This window comes from Dromiciops gliroides, chromosome 4, assembly GCF_019393635.1.
Source record: "Dromiciops gliroides isolate mDroGli1 chromosome 4, mDroGli1.pri, whole genome shotgun sequence".
Classification (NCBI taxonomy): Eukaryota; Metazoa; Chordata; class Mammalia; order Microbiotheria; family Microbiotheriidae; genus Dromiciops; species Dromiciops gliroides.
In genome coordinates, this window is record NC_057864.1 from 184,376,227 (window position 1) to 184,390,417 (window position 14,191).

At 47.9% G+C, this 14,191-nt stretch overlaps 1 protein-coding gene across 1 annotated transcript; it reads right to left on the bottom strand.

Moving 5' to 3' along the window:
* Nucleotides 1–1,464: 1,464 nt before the first annotated feature.
* Nucleotides 1,465–12,082, bottom strand: LOC122725433 (transcription factor CP2-like protein 1). Its single transcript, XM_043962548.1, has 15 exons — nucleotides 12,000–12,082; nucleotides 11,146–11,297; nucleotides 9,985–10,058; nucleotides 9,309–9,414; nucleotides 9,009–9,115; nucleotides 7,682–7,834; nucleotides 7,347–7,457; nucleotides 6,561–6,637; nucleotides 6,091–6,135; nucleotides 5,550–5,662; nucleotides 4,183–4,273; nucleotides 3,638–3,708; nucleotides 2,688–2,833; nucleotides 2,346–2,397; nucleotides 1,465–1,549 (listed from the first exon to the last, which is right to left on the bottom strand). Exons 1-15 carry the CDS (start codon nucleotides 12,080–12,082, stop codon nucleotides 1,512–1,514), a joined length of 1,419 nt encoding a protein of 472 aa, XP_043818483.1. The 3' UTR covers nucleotides 1,465–1,511.
* Nucleotides 12,083–14,191: the final 2,109 nt, after the last annotated feature.

A 14,191-nucleotide genomic window follows, 5' to 3' on the forward strand; every position in this document is an offset into this window, starting at 1 on the left:
ACTTGCCCAGGGTCACACAGCTAGTAAGTGTTAAGTGTCTGAGGCCGGATTTGAACTCAGGTCCTCCTGACTCCAGGGCCAGTGCTCTATCCACTGTTCCACCTAGCTGCCCCTCCCAATTACTTTTAATCTGGTTTGGACAGCACTGGGGAGCTAAGAGTTTGACACCTCTGGGCAACATGATCTAAGGTCCCTTTCACCACATAGATCAACTCTGACAACAAAAGCCAGCTAGTTTCCACTCCCTTCCACCAATCAATGGCCAGACTACCTTTTTGACTATCTCCCAACCAAAAATAGGCTGCCAGCCACCTGAACTGAGATAGCGGCCTCCTGGTGCTATCTCCACCTGGGGTCTTAACTGTCTGTTGCATCCTCTGCTTTGGTGATGTCTGGTGGCTTGTGCCCATCTCAACATTTGTGACTGAAAAGGGATTCATATTTCAAATAGCCTGATAAGGAGTTAAGGAATTCTAGATATGGAGATAACCTCAGAGTTGGTACAGGTCCAACTACCTCATTCTAGAAAAGCAGCTGGTTAATGACAAGGCTAAGACTAGGACCCAGGACTACAGCGCATTTCTTCCCCTACGGTCCTACCTTCCCTGAGCATTGCTCTAGATTGAAGGCAAATACTCTAGTGTCTCTATAGATTATGACCCAAATTCTTTTAGAATCAAAGTTTTAAAACCCAGTCATTTAAATGCTAGCCAGTGAAGGGTCAAAGCTAATGTTACTTGCATGTACAAAACAACAAGAAAGCTGCATTGTTAAGGAGACTTTCTGCTTGGGACCAAGGGTTGGCAATGAGCCTTGCAGAGCACTGGGCTCTCGAGACTGGATCCAGAGCATGATAGAAAGATGAATTCGTAGCCTCTCTGGATCAGACGTGCTTGTCCCAACCCTGGCCAGAATGTGTCCCACTGGCCTCCTGGCATAGACATGACAGACTAACCAAACCTTGAGACCTGCTTTTGCCCCTTGAAAATATTAGTCACTGCTATGCAGGTAGGATAAAAAAATAAGGGTTTGGTTTTTTTTTTTAATGAACTTATAAGAAAAAGGGGTAGAGCACAGAACAGATGTGGGTAGGCCAGCAGTTGAGTAGACACAGCGATGTTGATGGACAGTCTCCTTCACATGAGGATTTGAGACATTCCATAGGGAGGCAGCCAATACTTCATGGCTAGCTAGTCCACTGTGCCAGTTCCTGCAGATCACCAGGTCCTGGTGCAGCCTGGATAATGCCAAGCCTTTGGGCCTAGGACTGTGGCCCATCTCCCTTGCCAAGCAAGAATGAAAAAGAGCTGGAAGCAGAAATGCAAATTTTCCAAGAAAGGAAGAGCAGAAGCCAGGGATAGCTGCTTGACAGCAGCTCCAGTCTCTAGTAATTGCCTGGGGGTTTTAACTGATTTCTGGCCACAATTAAGGCCTAGCAGTGATACCGCTTATGTGGTTGTGTCCCCGATGCCTTGTTTCTCCTGGTCTTGACTGGCTACCCTAGTGGGAGCCTAACTCAGAAACAAGTGGTAGCCATCTGGATTCTGCACTGGAAATAGTAAAAGGGGCAACTTTCAAGTAGGTGCTCCCCAGAACCAGACCACTCCCAACCCTGTAGACCAAGTGGTGGTACAAGACATGAGATTATAGGAAGCAACTCAAGGTGCCACTTTCATCACCTTTTTCCCTCTTTGTGGATCCACCAAACAAAGGCAACCCCCAGGAAGCCCTCCTTCCACATTCAAGTACACAGTGCCTCTCTCCATTTTGGACCCCTAGCACTTAATGACTACAACTGTCTAATTGTTTTAATCTTTTTGTATTTGAGATACCTTGGGGAATGTGGTGAAACCTGCAGGCCCCCTTTTCAGAGCAATGTTTCTAATTGTGTAAAAAGCTAATTATATTGAAATAATTAAAGTTCATAAACCCCAGGGTAAGAACCCTCATTCTGTATGCTCTTTTGGCACGTTTCTTATAATTGTTTTATGTTAGTTAGTACTCCTTTCCTTAGACCATCATCAGGACAGCAGCAATGTGGGGTGGGATATGTAGGGAACTACCAGGCAAGAATTCCCTCCACCATTGTAGATTGGGAAAATGTATGCGGTTTATCATCTTCTTAGAGAGTTGCCTGGAATGCTGAGAGTTTAGGTGATTTGCTCAGTCACACAGTAAGTGTGAGGTGGGTGGGAATTCATAACCGGGTCTCACTGGATCTACTACCATCAGTTCTACCCTTACATATAATGGGTGTTTAAATGTTTAAGATATGGCCAGAACACAGCCATCCCATCCTATACCCTCATTCTCTCGTAGCCAGCCTGTCCCCTCAGTGCTCCTACCTTTCTTTGCCACAGCTACAAAATAGGATTCGTCCACCAGATTTTGGACTACCTGCAGAATGGTCAAGAAGAGGGTGTCCAGTAAGGAAAGGAAAAATTAGTTTAGATACTCTCTTCTTATTCACCCCACCCCAAGTCAGGACAAACTTTGGCATATGGGAAATTGGATCAGAGAAAAAATGTCCAAAGCCCAGGAGTGAGAGATACCAAGATGGGTGACTGAGGATTGGATGAAGGTACCTTAAGGTGCCATCTGGGCACAAGCTCCCACACACAGACACACAAACATGCGGCCCTAGGACGGGTATGGCAACCGAGGAAAAGATGCCATGACCATCTTACCAGGTCACTGATGAGTACATGGATGCCAGTAGGTCCTTGGCGAAAGAGCCGGTGGATTTGATTGGCTGGGAGAGACAGGAGTTCAGCCAGTTTTCCAGTCAGTTCAGCGGTGCTGAGCTCATCCAGGTAGACCTGCTGGTAAGACCCTAGAGGCAGGGGGATAAGGGAGTAAATGATCCAAGGTCCAAGGAAAAGCAGGACCAGGGGATCTTGGCAGTGATCTGAGACTGGATCAAGAAAAGTACAGTGGATAAAGCACCAGCCCTGGATTCAGGAGGACCTGAGTTCAAATCCAGCCTCAGACACTTGACACTGTGAGACCCTCAGGCAAGTCACTTAACCCTTATTGTCCCGCCCAAAAAAAAGTACAAACCATTTGAGGGGCCTTGCAGATAGACCCAGGATTGCACTCAATTCAGTGCAGAGCAGTCAGAAGGGAGAAAGGGGAAAAAACATTCTAACTTGGAAGTCCCTGTCCCTATCCTCAGGGAACTAACATTCTTAGAGGAGACAGTATAGTCCCAGCTGAGATGACTTAACCTGCAAACGAGAATAAGTTATATAACAGGAAGTTATAAGCAAGTTGGTGGATCAGGAAAGACTGCCTGAGCATTCAGTGAGGGTTAAGTGACTTGCCCAAGGTCACACAGCAGTAAGTGTCAAGTGTCTGAGGCTGGATTTGAACTCAGGTCCTCCTGAATCCAAGGCCAGTGCTTTATCCATTGCGCCACCTAGCTGCCCAGGAACCTTTTTAAGAGAGCCGACTTCTTGAGTTTCTGACAAAGGTGGTGGCAGACCAACATTGTGCCACAGTGAAGACTAACTGGGTGTCACACAGACTCCCCAGCCCTATTCCCATCCCACGGGCAACAGGAAGGAATTCCATACCTGTGCTTCTGCCTGGTGGGAGAAAGGAGCAATGGAAATGACATCTGTACCTGAGTCTGAACTCTGTGGAGTCTCACTTCCCGGCTTTAGGGCCTCTGGAGACACGTACAAGGTAAGCCTCGGACGGATGGGCCTGGACCAGGGAGAGGGCCTGTTAGTTAACCTCTCCCTTGCTTACAGTCATCTCCCACACTGTAGCCAGCAATCTCCATGGCCCCCCAGGGCCTCTCTACATGCAAAGCTGGGACCTGGAGTAATTCAGCCTGCTGGCTGCTAGCCTTGAGGGATAAGGGAGTTCAGCTTCCCACCCTTACCTCAAGAGATTGCCAGCTGATGCCTTACCTTTTAGTCCGTCAACATGCTAAGCACTGGTAATACAAAGAAAGGTGAGAGCCCTTACTCTCAGGGAGCTCACAGTCGCATGAAGGCAGTATGCAAACTGTGCACAAGCTAGATTTCTGCAGAGTAAAGTAGAATAGCGGGAGGCACTGACACTCGGGAAGGGGGAAAGGCTTCCTGCAGAGAGTAGGACTAGGTGAGATTGGAAGGGAGGAGAGGGATAGAGAGGAGGAGGAACCCAGTAAGTGGGTTGCGCAAGGTTGAGTACCTGGCTTTCAGGGTGTTGGAGAGACGGATCCCATCAGCAGCCCCACAGATCTGGACGAGGTCCTGTCGGGAGAGCTTTAGCAAATCTGCACCTATCAGAATAGAGCAGGGGCTTGGGGAGGAGCCGTTAGGGAGATAGGCAACATGGGTAGCTCCCAAGGCAGAGCAAACTAGGAGAGAAGCACCTGGAATGCTTTGGTTTTTCTGCAAAATCGGCTATTGAATTAAAAGAGTAAGGAGTCTGAGAGAATTCTCTTCACAGTACTTAGTGTAGGCAGCTAGATGGCACTGTGGAGAAAGCACTGGACTTGCATTCAGATCTGGCCTCAGACGGCTTAGTTGTGTGACCCCGGATGACTCCCTTACCCCGTCTGCCTCGTCCTTTACTTTAAAATAATAACACCTACATCTCAGTGTCGTGAGGATGAGGATCATCTTTGACAATCGCTTTCCAAACTTTAAAGCACTGTACAGGTGTTAGCCATTGTTATTACAATCCTGCAAGAGGCAGGTCATTTAGGTCTGGTTAGCCCCACTTCTCTGGGCCCATTTGGGGTTTTCTTGGCAAAGATACTAGAGGGGTTTGCCATTTCCTTCTCCAGATAAGGAACTGAGGTCAGCAGGGTTAAGGGACACAGCTAGTAAGCGTCTGAGGCCAGATTTGAACTCAGGAAAAGAAGAGTCTTCTTTGACTCCAGGCCTGGCTCTATCCACTGGCATCCATCCATGTACTCATCAGTGACCTGGTAAGATGGCCACCTAGCTGCCCTAAGCCCGCTTTACAGATTAAGAAACTGGCTCTGGGGGCAGCTAGGTGGCACAGTGGATAGAGCACCAGCCCTGGATTCAGGAGGACCTGAGTTCAAATACAGCCTCAGACACTTTACACACTTACTAGCTGTGTGACCCTGGGCAAGTCACTTAACCCCAACTGCCTCACAAAAAAAAAAAAAAGAAAAGAAAAACTGGCTCTGAAAGGCTAAAGTCTCCCTTTAGGGACCATCAAGCATTGTGTCACAAGACCACATTTCTTTACTGACATCCCAAAGTGACAGCTGGGAGCGAAAGTACTTGGGGTAAGGAACGCCAGTGTCTCAGGAGATGGGTTTCAAGGCAACCCAAGCACACACAAGTTTGTTTTAATTTCTATGGCCCCTAGAAGTGGAGGACAGAGAGGGCAGATTCTCTTGGTGGGCAAGACTGACAGACTTAGTAAGAGGTAGCGTATATAAAGTGTTTTGCAAAGCTTAAAGCTATAAAAATGTTAGGTATTGGTTATTCGTTTAATAAGACAAGCTCTTCCAAACAAATGCACTTCGAGTCCTGCACACCCATCCCACAGCAGTGGAGGCAAAGGGATAGCCTCACCAGTGAAGTTGGCCAGCATCCTACAGTAGCCAGAGAATCGATGACGGTGTAACCACTGCTGTGTCTCCGAGATAGAAGCTCCAGGGCTGAGAGCCTGAGAAAAGGGAGGTGGAAGGCAAAATGTTTATTTTAGTGAGTAGTAAAGAATGCATTGATTAAAGATATCCCATGGGTAGATTCTTGCACCAGGCACCTGATTAGAATATGAAGATGCAAGCAATGTTCAGATGATGAGCAAAGCTAGAAGGGCAGGTTGGAAGAGGACCAGAATGCCAGGCTAAGGACCAGGGGTGGTGGTGATAGTGGTGGTAAAGGTTATGAGCAACAGAGCCCCATATGTCATTCGCTGGTGCTTTCTCTGTCTCTATGCATCTAAATGGGGACCATGAGTTTATACTGCCTACCACACACGGTTGATATGAGGAAATCACTTCAGTATCATCCCTACCTCCCCAGCAATGCCTGCCCAACCACGTTCAGATCAATGCCAGGCATGGCCACCAGGGGGCAGGGTGACACTGCTGAGAAAGGGGATGAGGCAGGAAAGCCTTGGGAGTTGGGGGCTGGCTGATTTACCTCACCTAGGCTGTCCACTGAGCTGTCCAGGGAGAAGGGTGGGGAGGAACAGATCCTGTGGGAGAAAACACACAGGACTTGGAAGGCTGGACTCTGGGGTATTGTCTCTGCCCTCTAAGCTACAAAACTTCACCTTTGTACCCCCCTCCCTTGCAGTTACTCCTTTGGTATGGGAATAGGTTACTGTGTACCATCATATCTCCCTGCTAGACTTGAAGCGCCTGGTGGGTAGGGGACTATGTCCCATTCCTCTTCGAACCCCATCAAACTGCTTAGTAAATCTCTTGTGAGTGGATACCAGTGAATGCCATTTCCCTACCAGCTTTGACCTCGTACCTCACTGGGGCAAAAGAAGGGGAGGAAGAAGCAGATGAGACCAATCCTCTTCTTCCCCCACCAACCCCAATTTCTACTCACCTCTCAGGGGTCAGGAACTTGAAAGAATGAGAAGTCAGACCAGAAGGGCTGGGAGAGGCATGAAGACCAGTAGAGGTTTCAGGCCATGGTGAACACTGGGGGAAAGGAGTAAGAGAGAAGTGACCCCCTATGATTGGGGTTTGGGAAAGGAAAGGGACCCCTCCTCAGCTCTTATCTCCAGCTCTGCTTTCATCAGGGACCCTGGAAGGAAGGGCTTGTGGGTAAGGGAGAAGATTAGATCCCTGAGGGGGATGGCTGTTGGCCAAGCCAGGATCTCTGCCCCCCCTCTCCAGTGCTCCCCTGCCCCCCAGCCTCCTCAGCTTCCATCCTAAAAAACAGGAAACAACCAGTCTAGATCCAGTACTCTGTTCTAGACATTAGATTAAGGTTCTCTCTGATGCTGTGTAACCTGGGGAAAGTAATTGACCCCTCTCTAGGCCCTAGTTTTTCTTTTTAATTCTGAATTTAAATACCACCAAAGAAGAGCATTTCCACATACACAGCAGAACACCAAAAAGAAGATTCTATGTGAAATCATGAATGTCTATTTCACACCTCTCGCTTTTCTGTTTAAAGCAATCAGTTCTACATATTAACTTGCAAAACTATCTTGCTTGTCTATGCTTTTCTCCAAATTTTCTACCCTTTTTTTTTCTGTGCTTAATTTTAAAATGCTTCAATGTAAGCCTTGTTTTTCCCAACTGCTTATGGTGCTCTTCCACTAAGACAAATGAGTGTGTAGAAGGGTTTATACCAAGAACCTCAACTCCTAGCACCAGTAGGGATGCTCCCCCACACACATACCTCTGTAAAGACAGTGGTCTCATAGGCTGGCTGGTACTTCTCTCTCTCCTGTGGTGACTGCTTCTCAATTTTCTCTTTGTCTGTTTTCTGCTTCCGGTCAGCCCCCTTAGGCTGCAGAGGAGACCATGTCCTATCCATAACCCATTCCACCCACTGTCTCTAAGAAAGCAATTCAGGAAATGAGAATGGGGGCAGGGCAGGGCATGCCAGGAAAGTCAAGAAGCCCACATCCCCCTGAGGTCTGTTGGGACAACTTGAGGAGCTGAAGGCAAGATGGGCTGGAGAAAGTATTAGAGTCTAAGGAGGAGAGGGCAGTTTCAGGCCCAAATGGGTACCTTGAAGACTTTTATGAGGCAGCTGGCTGAATGCAGATGCTCTACAGGTGTCCCCTTGTCACCTGGTTTGAAGGTGTCAATCTGGATTCGGAAGGGGACACCCTTCTCCCCACCATTTTTTCGAGGAGTGAACTCTGTACTGATGCAATTAACCTATTATGGAAAAGGAAAGGGATAAAAGGATTAAAAGTAGGGGCTTGGGGGGGCAGCTTGGTGGTTCAGTGGATAAGGCACCAGCCCTGGATTCAGGAGGACCTGAGTTCAAATGTGACCTCAGACACTTCACACTTACTAGCTGTTTGACCCTGGGCAAGTCACTTAACCCTCATCGCCCCCCCCAAAGGGGCGGGGCATAGCTGGGGCCAGAATTCCTACTACCAGATAGAGCCAGTCTATTCTAGGAATTCTTCACCTGGGGTCTGCAAACTTAAAAAAAAATTTTTTTTACCAACCATTAGACTATGGGGGAGGGGGGTGGGCGGGGGGGGGGGGAGTCTATCCTTTCATCACATGCACACACATGGTTAAGAACGCCTTGGGGAAAAAAAGAACCCCTTGATCTCTCCTCCCACTTGGGATACTTAACCTGTTCATCTGTAAAATGGGGATAATAGCCTCGTTGTGATGATATTTGAGATGGTATTGGTAATGTAAAGATGATTTCATGAGATGGTATTTGTAGTGTTTGGCATTTAGCAGGTATTATATAAATGTTACTTTTTATATAAATAATATGTTTTATATGAATTACTACTTTTTCAAGATGGGGAAAACCATGGATTAGGGAACAATGACTCAGGATCATTTATTTAGATCTGGAAAAGACCCCCCCACAGATCATCCTGCCTAATTATTTTACAGATAAAAAAACTGAGGAGGTTAAGTTATTTGCCCGAAGTCATGCAGGTGTGTCAGAGCTGGGATTTAAACAGAAATTCTCTAATTGGAGCATCCAAGATTTCCTGAGTCAAATTGCCAGTATCCCTCGAACCCAGTCTGGCATTTTATACCATATCATCTCACATCTAACTCCTTTGTTGTCCCTACCTAAACCCAGGATTATAACCATCTTCCCAGGGAGCCCTGCCTCCTAGGACTCTTCTTTCCCACAATGCCACCCCAGCTCAATGACCATCTCCTCTTAAAGCCTACCCTGACCACCCCAGTACCTCTGAGTTCCTCCTTCGTCTCTCATCTGCCAAATTTCACAGACTTCCCGGCATTGCCTATTTTTAGTGTATCTGTGTCTTACCATTGCTCATCCCACCACCCACTCAGTGATTGACTAGAGGTCAGGAATGATATCTGACATACCCTACCACCTGACCTGCAAGAAGAGAGATGTCTTCTTTGCAGGATCCCAGAGAAATTCCACTGTGTTGAGGAGTGACGGCAATACCTGGGGCTCTACCACCCCCACTGATAAGGGAACATCTGTAGGCACAAGGGGAAAGGGGTAGACAGGCACCAAAGTTAGACCAAAGGGGAGCAGCAGCAAGCAATAGCACTCTGAAAGCCTCCCCCAACCACAGACTCAGAGTCCCCTCCCCAAGTACCCGTGGATCTAGGGAAGTCCCCTGAGGAGGGCTCTTTCCACCTTCCTACCCTCCCCTTGTACTCCCCTCACCAATATCCAGTATCCTGTCCCCTGGACGGCTCCACCGCCAGCCTTCCAGCTGTTGTCGTTCGGTGTATTGCAGGCGTCGGTCGTGGAAGACCACGCGTACCACACTCTGTAGACACCAGACACCCAGCTCAGAGAAACACGTGGGAAGTTCCAGAACCCAGCCTCCAAGTAACCTTCCAAATGCTTCATCTGATTCAAACTACCTCTTCTCCCCGCCCCACTCCCCCATAAGAAGACAATTGGACAATCCTACAGGGATAGAAAGACTGCTTAATGATCATTTATTTACCTGGGAACCTAACGTTTACCAAATGTTTTTGTTTGCAGAGCATCTTAAAATACATGATCTCATTTGTGCCTCTCGGTAAGATGGACACTAAGGGTTATCTTTGCCATTTTACAAATAAGGAAACAGCCTTGGTGAGGTTAAGTTGACTGTGTGATTCCATGGTTACAACCACTAGTTAGTAATAGGAATCTTAGGCTTCCTGACCAATATTCTCTCCCCTATTTTATCTGTGCTGTCTCTGAAATATGGTGTCTGGTGCCCAAGATGGGGGTGGGGATGGGACACCAGGCAAGACAACCTCCTATCTAGCACCTTTCCACCTGAGGGATGATATTTTTTTGCTGGCACTTGATCTAAATGAAGATTCGGAAGTGAGAAGAGACTCACCTTCAGCAGGCGAGGCCACTGGGAAACATCTCCCAGTTTGGGGTTACAGAGCATCCGGACTTCATAGGATTGCCCTGAAAGACATCAGGATGGGAATCAGCCATGCCTAAAGCAGCAAAGGCCATCTGAAGACCAGAGATAATCCCTTAGACTTCTGGGGTCTCCTTTCCCCCAAACTTTCTACTGTCCATTCGCAGGCAGCTGATGCTGATCATAGTCCGTTACCTCCCTGGGGCTCAGCTCCATCATCTGTACTCATCAACTCCATTGTGGTACCCGAGCTCCAATCCCACTAATAACAGTTTTTTTAAGGGTCCATGTCGGGGGGTTTCCAATGAGGACTAACAGCACAAATCAATGCCTCTCAGCTAGGTGGCGCAGTGGGTAAAGCATTGGCCCTGGATTCAGGAAGACCTGAGTTCAAATCTGGCCTCAGACACTTGACACTTACTAGCTGTGTGACCCTGGGCAAGTCACTTCACCCTCATTGCCCCGCCCCTCCCCAAATCAATGCCTCTGCAGCTTGTTCCTAGAGAGATGTCTGGATCACTGAGAAATTGAGGGACTGCCCTGGGTCACATCCAATATTCATCAACAATAGGACCTGAACCTAGAAATTTCCACTCCAAAGCTGGTTCTCTATCCCCTATACCACCATGCCTCTTAATGATACTTCAAAGACATTTGTTAAGTATCTACCATGTGTCTGGGTGCCAGATACCACGATAGCCATGTGTTAAGGATAGGGAGACAAAACTGACATTGACATAGCTTTTTAAGGTTTGCAGGACAAGTTACACATCAAGTGCTTAATCCTTTTTTTTTTTTTTTTGGCGGGGCTATGGGGGTTAAGTGACTTGCCCAGGGTCACACAGCTAGTAAGTGTCAAGTGTCTGAGGCTGGATTTGAACTCAGCTACTCCTGACTCCAGGGCCGGTGCTTTATCCACTGTGCCACCTAGCTGCCCCGCCAAGTGCTTAATCCTTACAACAACTGCGTGGGATGGGAAAACTAAGACTCCAGGGACTCCCAAGGTCACAGTAAGTGTCAGAGGTAGGATCCAAACCCCGGTCTTTCAGCTTCCAAATCCAACATATCTATTAGATTCCACTGCCCCACTGTTGGTCAGTTTTTAACACCCATGCTCCATGTCTGTCATACCCTGGTTCAGGTAGGTAAGTGTTTCCTCGTGTTGCTTGACAGCAGGAGAGGTGACAGCACAGAGGACATATTGGAAGACTGGACAGTGCATGTCCGAGGTAGAAATGCCCGAGGAGTCCTCCTGCTTCAGGTAAGGCAGTGCCAGGGACTCCCTGCTGGGGTGAGATGGACACTGTCTCTCAGTTGCCAGGCTCTCCAAGTCACTCTGGTCTCCTTTTTACCCTCAAAATACATTCTTCAATTCTCAAACACCACCTCTTCCCCCCAGTTCTGGCCTACTTGCAGCTCAGGTTAATAAGGTGTGATTTCCAATTCTCCCTTGTCCTTGGGTGTGCCCCGCCCATCTTCCAAAAGGCTCCAACTCTCCTTAGAAAATCCTTCCAGAAATCTAATTGGAAGCGCAGATGTGGTTCAATGATCCCATCCCTGTCCCTAAACTTTCCTGGACTTCACAATCTTTTTTCTCTGGATAAGATCAGAGGATGCTCTGACCCAGAGAATGTACAAGGGGAATAAAACCTTTAGGAAGTGCTTGGAGATCCACAGAACTAGGAACCCCAGATGGACTCAGAGAACCCTCTATCTTGAAAGGAACTTGAAACCCAAGAGGGGCATTTCTACCCACTTTTCCCTTATTTGGTCAACCCTATGTGACATTTCCTCCTCTCTTCAAAGAAACTCCCTGTTTCAACAGGGAGCACCCAGGTAAGGCAGGGAGAAAGAGGACAGACACTGGAAGGGACTGACCGTGGCAGGGTCAAGGAGGGTACCTGGGCTAATGACTGTCCTCGGAGAGAGCTGGAGGATGAGGGAGAAGAGACCTTGGGGATATTCCAAGAGGTGGAAGCACCTACCTGAGCAGATTGCTGGTGGAACAGGGGTACAGCTCCCCTGGGCTGGGCCACAGTTGTTCTGGTTGGTTGTGCCAGAGTAACATTGTGGGCAAGGGTAAGACACTGAGTTGAGGAAGGCAATGGTGAGGGTGATGGGGAATTGCAGAGGAGCAGCAGCAACAGCGGCAGGGGAATATCTTGGAGGTAGAGGAGAGGTTCTTTCCACCAGGAGGGGCCCCACCTGGGGTCTCTCGATTTATAGATCCTGGGAAAATAACCCAGGGATGGGGCGGGGCCACTCCTAAGGGCTCTGTTTGGCTGGAGAGCAAGACCCCTCCCAAAGCCAAAACAGGCCAAAGGCAGCTGAGGATGGGGAGGGGCTGGGACTGGGAGCCACTAACGGGATCCCCAATAATTATTAACCCATGGGAGGTGTGACAGCAGGGGAGGCTGGATCTTGAGATGAAAACAAGTTTCTGGGGATTCTTCCTACACCTTCGCCTCCCCAATGCATTGTAATATGGTATAGAAAGCTGAATTTTATAACAGATCCTGCATTCAAATCCTGTCTCTTTCCCACCCCCTACATTGGACATGTCATTTTCCCTTTTGAATTCTGCCTCAGATACTTACTAGTAACAGTAGGCAAGTGACTTAACCTCTCTGGGTCTCAGTTTCCTCATCTGTAAAGTGGGGATGGGGTGGATGCCTCAATGGCCTCTAAAAATCCCTCCAGCTCTCAGTCTATGATCATATGGAGAGACATGAAAGCAATGATATGAACAGAGAACATTTGCAAATATGGGGGTCACACAGAGACATGGAGATACAGACAGACTCATGCATATGGAATCACAAAGAAATGAAGCTACGTGCAAAACTATCCATCTTGTACACAGCCGCCAGACTGATTTGCTGGAAATGTACTCCCGACCTACTCCATAAACTAGTGGCTCCCTATTACCTGCTATAAACCCCTCCACAATCTGGTCTCAATCTGGTTTGTTTCACATTATCCCCTTACATGTACACTTCCATCCCACTAAACTGACCACCTTTCAATTCTTCATGCCACAAGAGGCTGTTTCTGATCCCACCAGGTGCATTTTTCTTCCCCCTCCCCCCCCAATTCCAAACCTTGCATCTATTCATCTATATTGCATATCCTTATATGTTCATGTTGTCTCTGCTGGATAGATAGTAAGCTGTTGTTTGCTTCTCCAGGGCTTGTTGTGACCGAAGGCGGTCACAGAGCTAGAGTATGAGGCAAAATTTGAAAGAGAAAGTGACATGTCCAAAGTGGGGGGTGGTGGTGGGAGGAGAATCAGAATCTGGATTTGAACCCAGGACCTCTGATGTAAAATTTGGCTTTTTTAGACAATGCTTAATAAAATGCTGGTTTGTTGATTGAAGGCTCAGGACCTTGGAATTAGCAGGAAGTGTCAGAGGTGAGACTTGAATCCAATTCCTGGGAATCCTATTTTTAAAACTAGTTACCTATTTACCACACACACTCACATGCAGTATACTTAAATACACAGCCTGGCACACACACACACACACACACACACACACACAACTTCATACACAAATCCTCCCTCATGTATACACATGTAGACAACTCACCTGCAGATCCTGTGAATGCAAGGACTTCTCTGGCTTTGGAAATGAGGTGGTAGTTTAGTCACCACTGAAAGAGGTCCAGGTCCTGGTTTGGAAGAGTAGGAAAAGGGGCCATACCCTTCTCCCCTTCTTAAAGGGATAGTCTGTGAAGGAGAGTGGGGGTCAGGGAACTCCCACCCCAACTCAGGTCACAGTGTCCCCAGCACAGGGGTGGGGTATAAGGAGGGGCCAAGTTTACAGGGCACACAGCCTGCCTTGTTGTGGAAACAGACTGTTGGAGCCTGGGGGCTGGATAGCTACACTCTTCTCTGGAGGGGTGGGACCTGCAGCAGACTGGGTCACCGTGGACATGGAGTGCCCAGTGCTGGGTCAGGCTCTCCTAAGGAGCAGTGGAGCTTGTAAATTCAGTCAATATCCCCCAACGAAGGGGATCTGAACGCTCCTGGGATCTTCATCCCTTTCTCATCTTCCATGGCAGGGGAGAGAGTACTTGTGGGCAAACACTGTTTACTCTAAAAGGGGGACCCCCTTGCACCTTATTGATACCTTATTGATATTAAACAGTTCTTATCTCTCCCCAGAACCTGTCT